The 17352-nt window shown below is 45.2% G+C and overlaps 1 protein-coding gene across 2 annotated transcripts in view; it reads right to left on the reverse strand.

Moving 5' to 3' along the window:
* LOC103185594 (regulating synaptic membrane exocytosis protein 1) overlaps nucleotides 1–17352 on the reverse strand; it is a 229299-nt gene that overhangs the window by 7688 nt on the left and 204259 nt on the right. The window contains exon 27 of one of the 2 annotated variants that reach the window (XM_042332866.1): nucleotides 12927–13168. In XM_042332866.1, the coding sequence (XP_042188800.1) occupies nucleotides 12927–13168 (242 nt within the window). Of the gene's footprint in view, nucleotides 1–10846; nucleotides 10864–12926; nucleotides 13169–17352 lie in introns of those variants that run through there. The other variant, XM_007904192.2, reaches the window with a different exon arrangement.

Here is a 17352-nt window from a genome sequence, read left to right on the forward strand (position 1 = left end):
ATTAATAGTATAATAATAATCCATGCATTTGACATAGCGTCTTATCACATAGTTGAGATGTCTCAAAACACTTCACATAATGTACTGTAAAGTGAATTGACTGTATATTTTGTGGGCAAAATCACACTAAATGTTAGGCAGTGGTTCTGTTAACAATCTGATCACAAGCACCCAAATGCAAGGCTCGGTGGGGCTGACTACAATGAAGACAAGTTGGAGTCATGTCTGGGGTCAGCACAGCAGATTAGAGTGGTTTGTACCTCATTACATTGAGATTACACAACACTCAATGAACAATTAGCTGAATTGTACTGTCAGCAACAGCATTCGGACACTAATAGGAGAGAGAGGAGGATCGATGGGAAATAAGAGGAATTTTTATGGGTTTATCTGCAATCTATCAGAGGAGGAAAGTCTGCAACATTTTTATAGTCTCAGATATTCACAGGTCACACCAGTGGGAGATGGAGGATTGATTCCTCTTTACCTTACACACGCTAGACAGATACAATCAGGTTAAATAGTCAACAGGCTGTTTCCACTTGCTGGTGAATCCAAAACTGGGGTGTAAATATAAGCCAGTGAGCGGTAGATTGGCTTTTTTATATTTACGCTATCTAATAGGGAGTTTAGGAGAAACTTCCTTACATGGTGAGTGGTGAGAATGTGCAACTCATGGCTGTTAGCTATGGTTGAAGTAACAAGCATCAATTTACAGTAACCCTCACATAAGTCGTATCAGTTGGGACCATACATTTAATATGACTTATGCAAAGTATGAGTTATGTAAAACTTATAGATAATAGAAAATTCAGTGGGCAGATGTACAACTTAGGCGATTGTACGATTTATACAGATCAGACTTATGTGAATTTTAGGTTAAGAGGAAACTAGATGTGTAGATGAGAGAAAAGAAAACAAAGGAGTAATAGAGAGTGGAATAGGAGGGGTGGGAGCTTGTGTGGAGTACAACCACCAACATGGATTAGTTGGGTCAAATGGCCTCTTTCTGTGCCGTATCACTGTATGTAGCTCCATGTAACCCTGTCACCAGTGAGTAATAATAATCCTTGTATTTGATATATTCGTACTTTGGGAGAATGTCTCAAAGTGCTTTACAGAATTTACTGTAATGTGCAGTGACTGTGTATTTTATAACATGGTAGCTGTGTGCACACAGCAGTGTCCCACAAACAGCCATCATGTGATGAACAATTGTAGTTAGGGGAGTGTTGGCCAGGACAACGGGAGAGAGAAATTCCCTTCTCTTTTCAAATAGCGCCATGGGATCTTTAACATCCGCCTGGACAGGCAGACGGGTCTCGGTTTAACGTCTCATCGAAGGACGGCACCTCTGCAATGCAGAATTCCCCCAGCACTGCAATACAGTGTCATCCCAAAGTCTAGATAAGAGGCTTAAACCCACAACCTTCTGACTCAGAGATAAATCCTCAGTAATAATTTTCCATGAGCTACAGTTAACAAAGAAGAATAAATAACTTATATTTGCATTTTGCATCTGCACCTCAATACACTTCACAAGGAATTGATAACCCCACAAGTAACAATACCTCCTGTATAATAATAATAATAATCTTTGCATTTGATATAGGCCCTTATCACGTGGTTGAGATGTTGCAAAGCGTCTCATAGAATATATTGTAAAGTGTGTATTTTGTGGGCGAAAAGCGGCAGCAATTGTGCACAGCAGCCATGGATCAAGTGATAAAATTTTGTTTTTGGAAGGATTATTACCCCCGGAAAACGATCCACTAATCGACTAACAACCGGGTTCCTACTTACTGCCAAGAAATCAGAGGCGAGTGGAGTCAGAAAACTTGCCTAAGGTTACACCCTGCCTGGGAATCGAACCCAGTTCTTCTTGCTTACACGCTAACCACTACACTACGGGACGCAATCAGTATAAGCTGATTGTTAGTCTCTCATGCGCACAAACACACACATACAGAGGCCAATGTGACTGGCAATACAAAGTCACAGGTGGTTGAGATAGAGAAGACCCTTTTGCCCATTTGATCTCATTGCTCTAGAACACCCACCCTTCAACAACAACAACTTGCATTTATATAGGGTACCTCATGCAGGATAGCGTCCCCGAGTGCCCTCTAATCACACATCAAGCTACTTTTGACACTTATAGCAAATCCGATTAAAAGCTTTAAAACATCCTCCAAGTGTGAGAGAAGCTATATCAAATATCAGGATTAATTGTTAGATATTCAGGGAATGGAGAAAAGGTGAAGAAATGGGATTGAAAGATCTGCCTGAGCTAACAAATTGGTGCAACTGACTCGAAGGGCTGAATGGTTTCCTCCTGTCACTTATGTGACGGTAGAATTTACCACTGCAATTTGTAATAATATTTACATTTATACAACGCTATTCACGTCGGGAGGATGTCTCAAAGTGCTTCACAACGGTGGCTGTGCACCCGAGCTGGGGAATGGGATCCGAGAGGGGAAGGGCAGGGGTTTAGAAAGATGACCGAATGCGCGGTCGAAGAGGTACGTCTTGAGACGTGCCTTAAAAGAGGGGAGGGAGGGGAAGCAATAACTGCGGGAATATCTGATTAAAAACCATATTAAAAAAATGAATAGTGATCTATGTTATATTTGGCATTGGTCGTTCTGCTTGGAGACTGTAAGGAGTTGGATAAAAGAGTTCAGTTTTTTTATTAAATTGGACATAATTTCTGCAAAGTAAACTGGTGTTAAATGTATGTATTAACTGTAAAAAATGTATCCGCGTAACATCAGGAGATACAGCGCGTTCTGTAACCATTATCCGTCGCCTTGCAAACACGCTAAAATACAGCCAAAAGCCAAATTGAGTACCACCCACTCAAGTCTGGCATCAATGAGTCACTGTAGCTATTCATAGAGAGCATAGCAGACAGTCACCCTACCTTACAGCAGCCACAGAAAACAGTGGAGACCTCAGAGTAACTAACTCATCCAGCCCAAACCCTTCACTTGCTGGAGGTAAGATATGAGTCAGAGAGGTTGCGCGAAGCAGAGAGAGCGAGGGCGGGACACACTCATAGTTACGTGTCTTCTCTTTCAAGGTGATACACCCATTCAAAGTGAGTTTTACAGAAATCCGAAACTCCACAAATAATCCTTGTGAATTAGAGGAACTCTCCACTGGCAGGTCATCGCATAACCTGATGCATTTCGGGAGAAGTTGTGTCACCTTGGCTCAGTCGGTGTTACTCTTGTGGATTCAAGCTTCATGTTGGGACTTTGAGCTCAAGGCTGACACTCCAGCACAGTGCTGGGGATGTGGTGCATTGACGGAGATGCCATCCTTTTTTAAAAAAAAGGTCCTGTGCAGGTGGACATTAAACAGCTCTGAACGATTTGCAATGACTGGGTTGGGCAGGGGAGAAGGAATAGGGGGAATGAGGGAGGTGACAGCAAACACAGTCAAAGAAGAAGGTTTAAGGCAGAATTTAAAGACATTTTGTTAGGTGAATGTGGCAGCCAATTTACGCACAGCGATGGCCCACAAACAGCTGTGAAGTCAATGGCCAATTACAAAAGAAAATTTCCACTTCCTGGCTGTTTGTGGGTCATTGCTGTGTGCAAATCGGCTGCTTTATTCACCCACCAAACACACAGGCTATGGGTTCAAGCCCCACGTTGGGACATGCAATCCACATCGTCTAAGCTGACACTCCAAAGCAGTTCTGGGGGTGTGTTGCATTGTCGGAGGTGCCGTTCTTCGGTTAAACCGAGGCCCCACTGGCTGTCCAAGGTGGACGTTAAAGATCCCACTATTCGAAAAGAGAATGGAGTTTCTCTCTCTCTATCTCCTGGCCAACAATCCCCTAAATAAAATTGGCTACTTACCCCATGGATGTTTGTGGGGCGCTGCTGTGCGCAAACTGGCTGTTGCGTTTTGCCCAAAAATACAATCAATTCACTTTACGGTATATATCCTGTGAAGCACTTCGAGACGTTTCAACGATGTGATAAGGCGAAATGTCAAATGCAAGTGTTGTTGTTATTATCCTTTCTCCCCTGCTTGGCACCCGATACCCTCACTGTTAAGCGCTCCAAGATTATCCTACGTGAAATTTATGTTGCAAAAATACCCTCTGAAATACTTTGAGACAATGCGATAAGGCGCTATATATCCAAGCATTATTACCATTATAATTTAGTACGCATTTAGCCTTTGCTCATTGAGGAGAGGAATGTCAAACCGGGCAATGGAACACTGTTATTTTGTTCTCACCCATTGTGTTACCATCGAGCACTCACTGTCAGATCTGTCACAGGCCCAAGCTCAGTAAAACCTCTCTCTTTCTGCTGAGCACCAAAGTCAAGCCTCTGAACAGACCTTCTTCACCAGTCTGACAAGAACACAAAGCGAAGTTGGGAGGTAGAAGTCCCTTCAGTCCATTTGATCTCATCCTTCCAGAATACCCGCCCTACCATCCTCCCAATAACACTTATACATAATAATAATCCTTGCATTTGATATAGCGCTTTTCAATCAATTGCACACAGCGGTGTCCCCACAAACAGCCGTGGATTGAAGTGACCTATTTATTATTGCTTTATTTTTCTTGAGAGATTATTATCAGGTGTGTGGAGTAAGGAAATTTGCCCAAGGTTTCGCCCTGCCGGGAATTGAACCTAGGTCTCTCGCTTGTGAGGCGAGTGCTCTAACCACTGAGCTCCAGGACTCTACATCAGAAGGTTGTGGGTTCAAGACCCACATTGGGACTTGGATGCTCCAATGCAGTGCAGGGTGGGTGCTGCATTGACGGAGGTGTTGTCCTACGGCTGAGACCTTAAACTCAAGCTCTCTGGGACGCCAGCCTGCATGAGGGGAACTACATAAATACAAGTTGCTGTTGTTGATGTCACATTTGCCTGGTCAGGTGGACATTAAAGATCCCAAGGCACTATTCGAAAAGAGAAGGGAATTTCTCCCGATCTCCCAACAATCCTCCCAAACAAAAATGTCCCACAAATAGCTATGGAGTAAATGACCAATTATTTCTGGAGGATTGTTAGCCAGGACACCGGGAAAGAGAAACTCCCTTCTCTTTTCGAATAGCGCCGTGAGATCTTTAATATTCACCTGAACAGGCAGATGGGGCCTTGGTTTAATGTCTCATCCAAGGACAGCAGCTCTCCCACAGCCTACCCTACAAGCTCCAAAGTCCCAATGTGGAAGGGATTGAACACACGACTTCTCTCTGACTTGGGAGGTGCATGTGTTCCTGAGCAAGTCAAGCTGACACAGGTTCACTGTATTAAACCACCACCAGACAGCTTGTAAGGTGACATTACACACTCGATAGGGAGCTGTTGTCAAGCCTTGGAAGAACCAATGCTCTGCATCTAACGATGTGCTTTACAGCACAACTTTAAGCATCCTCGATCTCTCAGCAGACAGACCCACTCACCCTCCCCAGCTAAAAATACACCAGACACATTTCTCTGCTGTTAAGAGCTATTTGTCATTAACACTATAGCAAGTGCTTCCTCATATGTTCCCCACTGTGCGATCACATTATTCTCATTACAACATTACAGCAGTGGAATATTAAGGTTGAGCTGATACCAATGCAGAGCTTAGTGTTTGTTTTTAGTCTGCCGGGTGTCTGACACGTGCGGAAACCCATCACCGTGCTTTAGAGTATCCAAACCAAACAGAGAATTCCATGCTTCCCACCTACACATGGAAATCCCAGAGATAGATTGTTGGAATGCAATGTGCACTCTCTCCCTGGAGAGACATATTCTGCTAACCTAATTCCAGAAAGTATTAGGCGCAGGTTGGCAAGAGCCAAGGCTTGGGACCCCAGAGCATGCGCTGGGGTAACTGCTCGAGTCTAACCAGCTAAAACGTCCTCCCGACGTGAAAGGCGCTCTATAAATGGAATCTTGTTGTTGTTGTTGTAAAACCACGTAGCTTGCCATTGATATCACTAACTGGCAAGCTTTCCTGCTGCTTGTCCAGCTAGGACCACCCTAACCGTTAGGGCTTTGGCTTGCAGGGTTAACAGGAGCTGAGTGGGAGGATTCCCTGCCCCCAGTGAGTGGTCTGCCCTTCCAAGGTCCTGCCTGTGAGCCAGGCCGGGCTGTGCTGTCATCAAGAGCTCAGTGTTAGACTATACGAATCAGAGGACTATCCTGAGGGTATAGACTCTTTTACAATAACAGTCTAAAGCTTTGTGAATAAGAACCAGACACAAAGTTACTTTATATAAACTACTCATCTCCAATTATTCCCCGCCCCCCCCACACCCCCTCCATTCGGGACCTGGAAGTCCATATAGTCTTGGCTGACACTCCAATGTAGTGCTGGGGGTAGCCCTGTGTTGTTGGAGGTGCCACTTTGGATGACCCATTAAACTAAGGTCCCGTCTGCCTGTTCAGGTGAATGTTAACGATTCCATGGCACCATTTGAAAAGTGAAGGGAGTTTCTCCCTGTGTCCTGGTCAATAATCCCACCAGATAAAATCGATCATTCACGTCATGGCTTTTTGTGGGACGTTGCTGTGTGCAAATTGTCTGTTACGTTTTGCCCACAAAATAAACAGTCACTTCACTTTACAGTATATCCTGCGAAGCGCTTTGTGGAGTCTTCCTGACGTGAACGGTGCTACACCAGAGGCAAAGAGTTATTAATGTTAATGGTTATAATATTCGCCCACAAAATACAGTCAATTCGTTTTACAGTATACTCTTTGAAGCGCTTTGAGACGTCTCGACGACGTGATAGGGTGCTATATTAAATGCAAGGAGTATTATTATTATTAATTATTATTATAATACAATGCCTGTCTTGCCATTCCAATCCCTCTGAACCTGCTTCTCTCTTCCGTTTAACACACCCTCCAGAGACAACCACAGAGACAACAAGCTGCGTGGATCTCGTGTTTGGGTTAAGCCATCACATTCTGAGCAGTGAGGGAGCTATTTTCAGCGGGTTCCTTTGCTGTATTTTAAGCTCCAACCACCCATGCGCTCAGTCACCAGCCTGCTCAGAGCACTGTGTGTGACGCATACTAAAATTAGGAAATCTAACGACTGGAAATAGCCTTGTATTGTATATAATTTGGAAGGGATGAAATTGCCAGCTGTGTGCAGTGTGATCAGTGCCAGTCTGTTTTCCGAGTAGGTTTGAAGATCGTGACTCATTTATTTTCAAACACAAGACGTACATTGTTTTGCTGATTAGAGCCAAATAGATTGTGGGGGTCTAATATACGCCATGTGCAGATCCTGTGTAAACACAGGTGTATTATAATAATCCTTGCATTTGCTATAGTGCCTTATTATGTAATTGAGATGTCTCAAAGTGCTTCACTGTAAAGTCAATTGACTGTATATTTTGTGGCAGCCAAATACAGCGTCCCAGTGGATTCAGTGACCAAATAATTCTGTAACATGCCCATCCTGTTCGCTCCCTCCGCTCAGCGGGCTCCAGCCTGCTTCACTTCCCCCACCTTGCTCGCCCCACTATCGGCGGGCGGGCCTTCCGCCACTCTGCCCACTCTGGAACTCCATCCTGCAGTCACTCCATCTTGCCCACTCCCTCGCCACCTTCAAGACCCACCTCAAGAACCTCCTCTTCAACCGTGCTTTCGATCTCCCCCCTCCCCCACCCCGACCTTCAGCTCGGGTCCAAAACTCTGTCTGTCCAGCGCCTTGGGACGTCCTCCTGACATGAAAGGCACTATACAAATGTCATTTTGTTATTGTTGACGTATTGTGCACCATTTGCAATGAACAGAAGAAATGATAATAATCCTTGATATTGTATTGATCGATTTCAAGGTCCTCACCCTCACGTACAAAACCCTTCATGCACGACCACTTCTCCAGTGCATGTTTACCGACCCTTCTGCACCACCATCAGTGGCTGCACCTTTAGCACTACATCATTATTGTTATTACTATCTCACATCTTTGAATTCCCTGCCTCTGTGCCTCTGCCATCGCTCGCCTCTTATCTATCGTCAAATCTTCCAGATTGAGACTACCAAAGAGGTATGTCACCGACACATGGAAATTTCCCCTGTGTCTGGAAAAGAATGCATATATTCCACAACACTGGCTCCTGTTAATATCGCTGTTCATGTTCCTCCACAGCCCAGCACAGTGGTCCTGTAACTCTATAGGCATGTGGTAGGTTTGGCTTTATGTTACAGTTGAAAAGCAGAACACAAAGGAGCTTGCAACGCACGTCACTAAACAGAAGGATCAAGGATTTCACCGGAGGCAAAAACACTAACTTTCACTCCAAGTCTTCTACAAAGGAGGAAAGGAGTGTACAGGGGGAGGAGAGGAGTAGGAGTCAGAAGGTTCTGGGTTCAAGCCCCACAATCATATAGTCTAAGCTGACGCTCTAATACAGTGCTGGGGCTGTGTTGTTTTGTCAGAGGTTTCGTCCTTCAGATGAGACGTTGAACTGAGGTCCTGTCTGCCTGTTTAGGAGGATGTTAAAGATCCCGTGGCATTATTTAAAAAGATCAGGGAGTTTCTCTCTCCCAGTGGGCCATCAATCCCCCAAATAAAAATGCTCACTCACTCCATCAGCTGTTTGCGAGACATTGCTCTGCACAAATTGCCATTTACCTACAAAACACAGTCACTGTCCTTTATAATAAATCCTGTGAAGCATTTTGGGACATCCGCCTGATGTGAAACAACAACGACAACTGCTCTACAAATGTAATTTTGTTACTGTTGCATTTATATAGCGTCTTTCACGCAGGGTAGTCTCGTAGAGCACTTAAAGGCACTTACAATCAAATGTAAGAGTCAGGAGTTACATTGACCAACTCCCAATGAACAGTAACCGAAGCTGAACGTATTCTGAGCTTCCAAAGTCTGTGAAACGCATCACTGGAGCTCGGTGGATCCATGCCCTGCAGCATGTGCTCAAGACAAGAAAGAAAATAAAGTACTTCCACTCGAAATGCAATCGTGGACCCTGGGCAATGGTTTCCTTTTGTTTCAGTGGCAAAAGGTTTGCCTTTAAGTCCCGAGAATATGTTCCACAGCTAAGACAGGCACCGCAATGTGTTGGCGCACTGCCTACTCCGTGTTTTAGTTGTAGAGCCTCGTCCAGTCCCAGTCCAGTTATTGAGCTTGCCTGCAAGTGCACAGTCACTACGCTTGACAACAGAATCCCGTGAAGCGCTTTGAGACCCTTCGACGAAGTGATTAGCTACTGCTTCAAACCCTGAGGAATGTTATTATCGGAGGCGGTAACATGGAATGTGCAACATCAAGCACTCGTAAGGTTGGTGCAGAACAAAGATCTCTTAGACTTTATTCCAAATAACAATAATTATACTAAATACTAGTCCTTATACTTTGCTCTGCTCTGAGACACTATCCTACGTTGATTCCTATTAGAGTAGTGTAATATGGCTTGGAAGAACCAGGCAACTTTGGATCTAAGGTTCCCAAAGTTTTCCACTCTGTTGTAGACTTATCCATACAGAATTAATTGTCATCAACATCTCCATCATTGTAGCCTGTGAATACCAGGATGGTAGAAGGCCAACTAAATAGACATTGGTCTTTTTATGTCTAGCAATTCCTATGTGAAAGGCTTTATATAAATGCAAGTTGGTTGTTAACTCAAAGGGCTTCACATAATTTAAGGAAGCGAGTTTCTCTCGGTGTCCTGGCCAACAATCCCCCAAATAAAATAGGTCATTCATTTCTTGGCTGTTTCACAGTGCACACTGCTGTGCGCAAATCAGTTGCCGCTGTTGCCCACACACACAAACCCTGCACGGTACAGTGTATCCTATGCAGGACTTCCTCTCAACATGAAAGGTGCTATACCAAATGCAAGGACAATGATTACTATTTGATTCACTATAAAGTGCAGTGACTGTGTTTTGTAAGCAAACAAAGATGCCTTTACTGTGCCCCCACAATATAGACCACAATGACTTGCATTTATAAAGCACCCTTCCGGCAGGTCAGTGTTCTCAGAGTATTGACAGAGCCTGATGCCGAGCTTTGGGGAGGGAGGAGGTGACCGTACGCACGGTCGAAGAGGAAGGTCTTCAGTTGTAATCTAAAAGAGGGGAAGGAGAGGGCAAGGCGAGGGATTGAGGGAGAAAGTTCCAAAGCTTCGGAGCATAATGGCCAAAATATCTTGTGCAGCCAAAGACCAGCAGTGAAATGTTTAATCTCTCACACCAGTCACTGCTGGTTGCATTCACTATAAACTGAGGCTGACTGTTTTGTTCCTGATAGAGTGCTGTAAACCTTTTAGGAGATCAGTCCTCACTTTCTCCTTTGGTACAAACACTCTCTGATAAAGGCAATGTTTCAGCATGATAAGGCGCTACATCAAATGAAAGGATTATTATCATTATTTACTGTAAAGGCCTTTTCATTGGGATAAGTCTTTGTTGCAAGGAGAAAGCAACTTGCACGTTCATTGACCATCTGTGGAACTCCATCTCAGAGCCCCTCCAACTGCCTCCCTCCCCTCATTCAAACTCCGTCTCAAGAACTACCTCTCCGACCGCGCTTTTGGTCATCATTCTCCTCCCTCCCTCCTCAGCTCCCAACCCAAGGATCAATCTTAACGTTGTTAATAGTAATAAATGTAACTCTACTAAAGGCATCTTCTGAACACAGTCTAAACAATCCGTCTCCTGAGTACAGCACTTTACGACTCCTCATCAAGAGAAAACAAATCTCCTTCTTTATCACCATCTGCGATATTCAGAAACTACACACTTCCCCCACTCCCCACCCCAACACAGACACACACACACACCTCTGCTCACCCCCCAAAATTCAGCCCATTTCACACAGGACTTACTCTCCACATTAGGATCCACCTTGAACCTTAGTGTTACACAATCCGCGATGACTCGGCTCCTCTGTAAGACTGGCTCAGGGATGGGAGAAGCACTCTCTTCTCTTCTCTTGAAAGCACTTAACTCCTCAGGGCGACTGATCTAAATGGGATTTTTACTGAAACCTCTTGTTTTGTTCTCTCTCACCAGATGTAGTCACAATGCTCCAGCCTGCCCCCTCCTTCTCTCCCTCCCTCCCTCCCTCCCCTGAGAGCTTACTGAGCCCCTTCTTTTCAGGCTATAAAAACATTATATAAGAAAACAATCCACTCTTCTTCCACGCCTACCATCAGGGCAGAGAAAACAAAATCCGCAGAAGAAAAAAAGTGATCGATTCTCTTTCATTTTCTCTGAGTCCTGGCAGAAAATAAATACTCCGACCTGCCTACACCCCAGCCCACTGCCCTTTGCCTCGGCTCGACTGGCTCCAGCCTCCTGCTTGTCCCTCGTGCCCTCCAGTCTACTATCAGTGATCACGCATTATATCCCGAAACAATCTTCCTCAAACCCTCTACCTTGTCCCCTCCCTCCTTCCTCCTTCCCTATCTTCGTGTCGCACCTGAAGACCTTGCTCTTCAACCGTGCCTACAGCCACCTCAACCCTCCCCTTGCAACCAGCTCCTAGCAATCCGCTTCTATCCTCCTTGGGGAGGGGGAGGGGAGGCAAATGGGGTCTCCTTGGAGCTGAATTGGTTCCAAGGTCACAGTGGAATGTTGGAGTCGAGCCCTCTGTGACGGTCTCTAGTCCAGTTCCTGAGCCAGACAGGTCCACAGTATTCCAGGGCACTGCTGACGACAGCACAGCTCAGCCTGGCTCATCAGCAATGTGGAAGGGCAGACCAGTCACTGGGGGCAAGGAGTCATCCGACTCAGCTCCTGTTAATTCTGTAAGCCTAAGCCCTAACGGGTCGGGTTGTCCTAGCTCAACAAGCAGCGGGAAAGCTTGCCAGACAGTGGTATCAATGGCAAGCTATGCAGTTTTATCTGGTTACCCCAGCAGTTACCCCAATGCAAATGTAGTCCCCAAGCCTTCGCTCTTACCAAACTGTGCCTGATGCTTTCCGGAATTAGATAAACAGGATGCGTCCCTCCAGAGAGAGTGCGCATTCCATCCCAACAACATATCTCTGGGATTTCCATGTATAGGTGGGATGCATGGAATTCTCAGTTTGCTTTGGATACTCTTAAGTAACGGTGATGGGTTTCTGTATGTGTCAGACACCCGGCTGATGAAACACATTAATAGCTCACACTGCTGTCACTCTGACTCTACATCTGTTCGGCAATGGACTACAAACAGACTTAGTGCTTTGCAGAGTGCTGAAAACAATCCCACGGATAAAATTAGTTGTGCTCAATCAGTCCTGGATGCTTGTGGGACTTTGATGTGTGTAAACTGGCTGCTGCATTCACAAACACTCCACCTTTCAGTAAAATCCTGTGAAGCATTTTGAGATTTCCTCCTGACGTGAAAGACTCAATGTCAAGAGCAAGAATGATTATTACTTAAAGAGAAAAGAAATGTCAGCCTTGTGCAAAAATCACTAACACATCAGTTAGATTCTTAGACATTTACAGCGCAGAAGAAGGCCATTCTGTCCATAGTGTCTCTGTCGGCTCTGAAAATAGTATGTTAATCAGATAATGTTTTTTTCTGTCTGTCTTCCTCTCTCTCCGCCTCCAACTGTTTTTCTCTCCGTCTTTGTCTGTGTCTCCCTCTCTCTGTCGGTCTTCATGGAGGGTGATGGAGAATGTTATAGTGACTAGCACTAAATGGTCTCTCTCTCTCAGTCACTCTCTCTGTCTATCTCTTTGTCTATGTTTCTCTCTGTGTCTCTGTCTGCATCTCTTTGGGGAGTGATGATGGTATGTGTGTCCCTCTGGGGAGTGATGATGGTGGTGTGTCTCTTTCTCTAGGGAGTGATGGAGTGTGTATGCCACCCTCTGGGGAGTGATGATGGTGTCTCTCACTGGGGAGTGATGATGGTGTGTCTCTCGGGGGAGTGATGATGGTGATGGTGTGTGATGGTGAAGGGTACTCACCAGTCTGTGTCAGCTGTGACGTGCTCCTGCTTCTCCTGCTCAGCCCGACGATGGCCACCATCTTGGCACCCAGACTGGACCTCCTCTTCTTGCCGCTGGTGCCCACGGTGCCCACGGCCGTGTCTGACTGGCTGCCGTCGTTGTTCTCCAGGCTGTACATCTCCTCGCTCACGCTGGTGCTCTTGATGATATTCCTGCCCGGAGCCCCCATCTGCCTGCTGTGCATCCTCGTGGTGAAGGCGCTTTGTTTCCACAACCAATTCACCGCGATCGACGGCGTGAGGAGGGGAAGAGAGCACATCGGCAAATAAGTCGGCACATTTTGGGTTTAAACCATCCTCGCCAACGAACGTCCAACAAAAAGAAACCTTTAAAGAATGTCCCCTCGCCTCAGGGATTTCCAGACAACCGTGGAAATATATGACACAAACAGGAGGCCATTTGTCCTATTTCTTCATGTTGGTGTTTGTTCCTCCAAGAAGTTTGTCTAACTTAATCCCAATTGCTTCCTCCCCTATCATTCCCCCCCTCCCACCCATCCTCTTATATAATAATAATTCTCGTACAAAGATCCTTGCTGGTTTGATCAGCCAGATCAGAAAACATTTCATGACGCAGAGGGCTGTGAGCATGTCAAATGCACTGCTCCAGAATAATAATAATAATAATTCTTGCAGTTGATATAGCGCCTTATCACGTCATTGAGACGTCTCAAAGCGCTTCACAGAATATATTGTAAAGTGAATTGACTGTGTACTTTGTGGGCGAAACAGCGTCCTACAAACAGTGGTGGATTGAGTGACTGCACTTTGTTTTTTTTAAAGGGATTATTACGCCCGGAAACAATCTGACAATCGACTAACCACCGGATTCCTACTTACTGCGAGGTAAACAGAGGCGTGCGGAGTAAGAAAACTTGACCAAGGTTTTGCCCCACCAGGGAATCAAAACCCGGATCCTCTTGCTCGTTTCTGAAAGACCGTCGGGGTAACAACAACGATGACTTGCATTTATACAACGCCCTTGATGCAGAATAACGTCACGGTGCCTTTAAACAATGGTCTAGTTTGACACCGAGCCACGGAGAAAGGGGAGGTGAACATAGGCACGGTCTAAGAGACAGAACTGATTGGGAAGTTGATAAAGACACTTGGTGAGTAAGAGTGTCAAGGATCTGGGGACAAGACAAACAACTCCATTTATATAGCGGCCATCGTGAGATGTTATTGTGGAGCACTTTATGTAGGGGCCACAACAACTCATTAAAAAAACTGCTTGATGCAGTGATGGGGGGATGGGAGTGTGTGTGTTCATGGAGGAATGAGATCAGACGGGCCGAAGGGTTTTATTCATCCAGAAAAAGATCTTGTGATCAAAGAGCAAAGCAGCCGGGTGGACCGAAAGCTCCTCGTTTTCTTATCTTCCTTTTTTTTGCAGTCAAAACAAAATACACAAAAGTCAATCTACTCTACAGAATATTGTGTGAAGCTCTTTGAGACGTCTCGTAGGCCTGATGAGGTGCTATACCAAACACAAGGAAAATTATTATTATTATAAAGAAGGATGGACACAATTTGAGTTTGCTTTTAGCAAGGTTCCTGGATATCTCCCCATGGGATCCTCTTCCTCCCCCACCTTCCTCCCACTCTCCCACCCCAGTTTAGTGCTATACGGCACACAGGTTGTTAATATGCCTGGCAGCTCCAACTGAACTGAACTGGGATCCATTCCAGTGGCCAGGATGAGCCAGACTGTGGCAATGCTCGGTGGTCTGGCCTGAAGGATAACACGCAAAACTGGTGAAGGCAGGAACATTGAACAAGGCACACAGCAAACGTCGGCAGAACAGCAGCACACAGGCGCCTGGTGAGAGGCAGGATCCTTGCACAGCACTGCAATGCACCACTGCACGAGCATGACACTACTTCGCATATTAACTCGTCCTGTAGCTCAGTGGTTAGAGCATTCGCCTCACAAGCGTGAGGACCCGGGTTCATTTCCCGGGAAAGGCAAAACATTAGGCTAGTTTCCTTTCTCCACACACGTTGTGTTTATCTAGCAGTCAGTAGGAACCCAGTCGATTGGTGGATCACTTTCCGGGGGTAATAATCCCCCCTCCCCCCAAAAAAAAATTCACTCAATCCACGACTGTTTGTGGGACGCTGCTGTGCGCAATTGGCTGCCATGTTTCGCCCACAAAATACACAGTCACTCCACTTTACAGTATATTCTGTGAAGCGTTTTGAGACATTTCAATGACGTGATAAGGTGCTACCTCAAATGCAAGGATTATTATTATTAGATTATTAATACTAACGAATTGGAAACTGTTATACACTCACAAAGTGCAGCACAGCACACAATTTTTTCTTTGCAGACAAAACACACAGGCACTGCACTTTACTGTAAATCCTGTGCTTTGGGACGTCTTCTGACATGAAAGATGCTACACTAAATGCTAGAATTATTATTATTAAATCAAACTGCAACAAAGACCAAATAACTAAAGCTCGGCACCTCACAAGCCCAGCAGTCGTGAAATCCCCCGGTCTGTCAGTCAAACAGTCTCGGCAGTCAATCTATTAACTTTTGATGATATTCACCGCACTAAAGCTGTGCCTGGATTCTCTTTGATCTTCCCAGCTCCCTCTATTGCTGACTTCATTTCACACCTGAGCCTCCAGAAGGGTTTTCAAGGTTCAGAAACCTCTCAGGCTTGAATGCTCTCCAGGTCTTAGTCTTAAGACTCGTGGTGTCCTGTGTAGTACTGCATAAGCACTCGCCTCACAAGCGAAAAGGACTGGGTTTGATTCCTGACAGGGCGAACCATTTAGCAAGTTTCCTTACTTCACACGCTTCTGTTTACCTAGCAGTAAGTAGGATCCCGGCTGTTAATCGATTGCCTGATCACTTACCAGAGGTAATAATTCCTCCAAAGAAAATGTTGTCACTGAATCCACAACTGTTTGAGGGACACTGCTCTGTGCAAATGGCTGTCACGTTTCACCCACGCATATACAGTCAATCTACTTTACAGTATATTCTGTGAAAGGTTTTGAGATGTCTCAACATAGTAATAAGGTGCTATGTCAAATACAAGGACTTAGAACAACGATGTTGACTTCCATTTACATATCACCCTTCACGGTGGGTAGGGTCCCGGAGTGCTTAACAGTGGCGCAGTCTGACTCCAAGCCAGGGAGAGGGGGGAGGTGACCGTAAGCACGATCAAAAGCATGGAGCCAGCCGACTGGGGACAGTGGGTGATGGAGTGGGGGGGGGGGGGGAGGGTGGGGGGGTGAGCAAGTCGGATAGGTAGGGAGGTGCGAGGGCATGAAGGGATTTGAAAACCATTCATGTGTTTAACATGTTTAACATGCAGCCAGGCGGCTAACACAATTTTTGTTCACTCTTGATTTATTGATCTTCTCAATATAAAAGTGTTTGATCGCTGAACCAACAAACGGTAAGTAAAACCAACAAGCCAAGAAAAGATGACGCATAATTCAGAATGATGTTGCAGAACACTGAAGCTTAAAGCTTCACATTTGGTTTGGATTTCAGGTTGATTTGAAGTATTGGACAGGAATACAAATACTGAGTCCAAAATTTCCCCTGAGCTTGGTTCGGATCAGGCAGGATTATGGAAAACCTTGAGCCAATTTCTTAATGACAGTTTTATAATATAATAATAATCCTTGCATTTGACATAGCACCTTATCACGTCGTTGAGATGTCTCATAGCGCTTCACGGAATATATGGAGGGTAGGGAGAGGAGGAGAACATGGATAGAGTTGACCAGTCATTAAAAATAATAATATAATAATAATCCATGCATTTGATACAGCTCCTTTTGCAATGGGAGGATGCCTCAAAACGCTTCACAGGATATACTGCACTTTGTAAGTCAACAGGGCAGCCAATTTGCGCAGAACAATGTTTCCACAAAGAGCCATGAATGAATGACCAATATTATTTGGAGGATTGTTGGTCAGGACACCGGGAGAGAGGGAAACTCCCTTCTCTTTTCAAATAATGCCGTGGGATCTTTAAAATCTAACTGAACAGGCAGACTGGTCCTTGACTTATCTTTGGTATCTGCAACAACACCACCACCTTGAATTTATATAGTGCCCCTCAAGCAGGATAGCATCTCAGAGCACTTGAAGGCAATGCTCATCAAATCAGAGATTCTCCCAGTACTGCTTCATAACATCAGCTCCGACTGTGCACAAAGTCCCTGACGTGGGATTTGAACCCACAACCTTCTGACCCATGGTGTGCTACCAACTGAGCCAGGTCAACACCTGAGGTTAGAGTCTAAGAGTGTTTGCTTCTATTACATGCCTGGAAACTGGCCGCTGTTTAATTGCTGGTTCATGAAGAGCTAAAACCCTGCGAACAGCTTGGGGAGATGGCCTACTT

Source organism: Callorhinchus milii, unplaced genomic scaffold (assembly GCF_018977255.1).
Source record: "Callorhinchus milii isolate IMCB2004 unplaced genomic scaffold, IMCB_Cmil_1.0 Scaffold3, whole genome shotgun sequence".
Classification (NCBI taxonomy): domain Eukaryota; kingdom Metazoa; phylum Chordata; class Chondrichthyes; order Chimaeriformes; family Callorhinchidae; genus Callorhinchus; species Callorhinchus milii.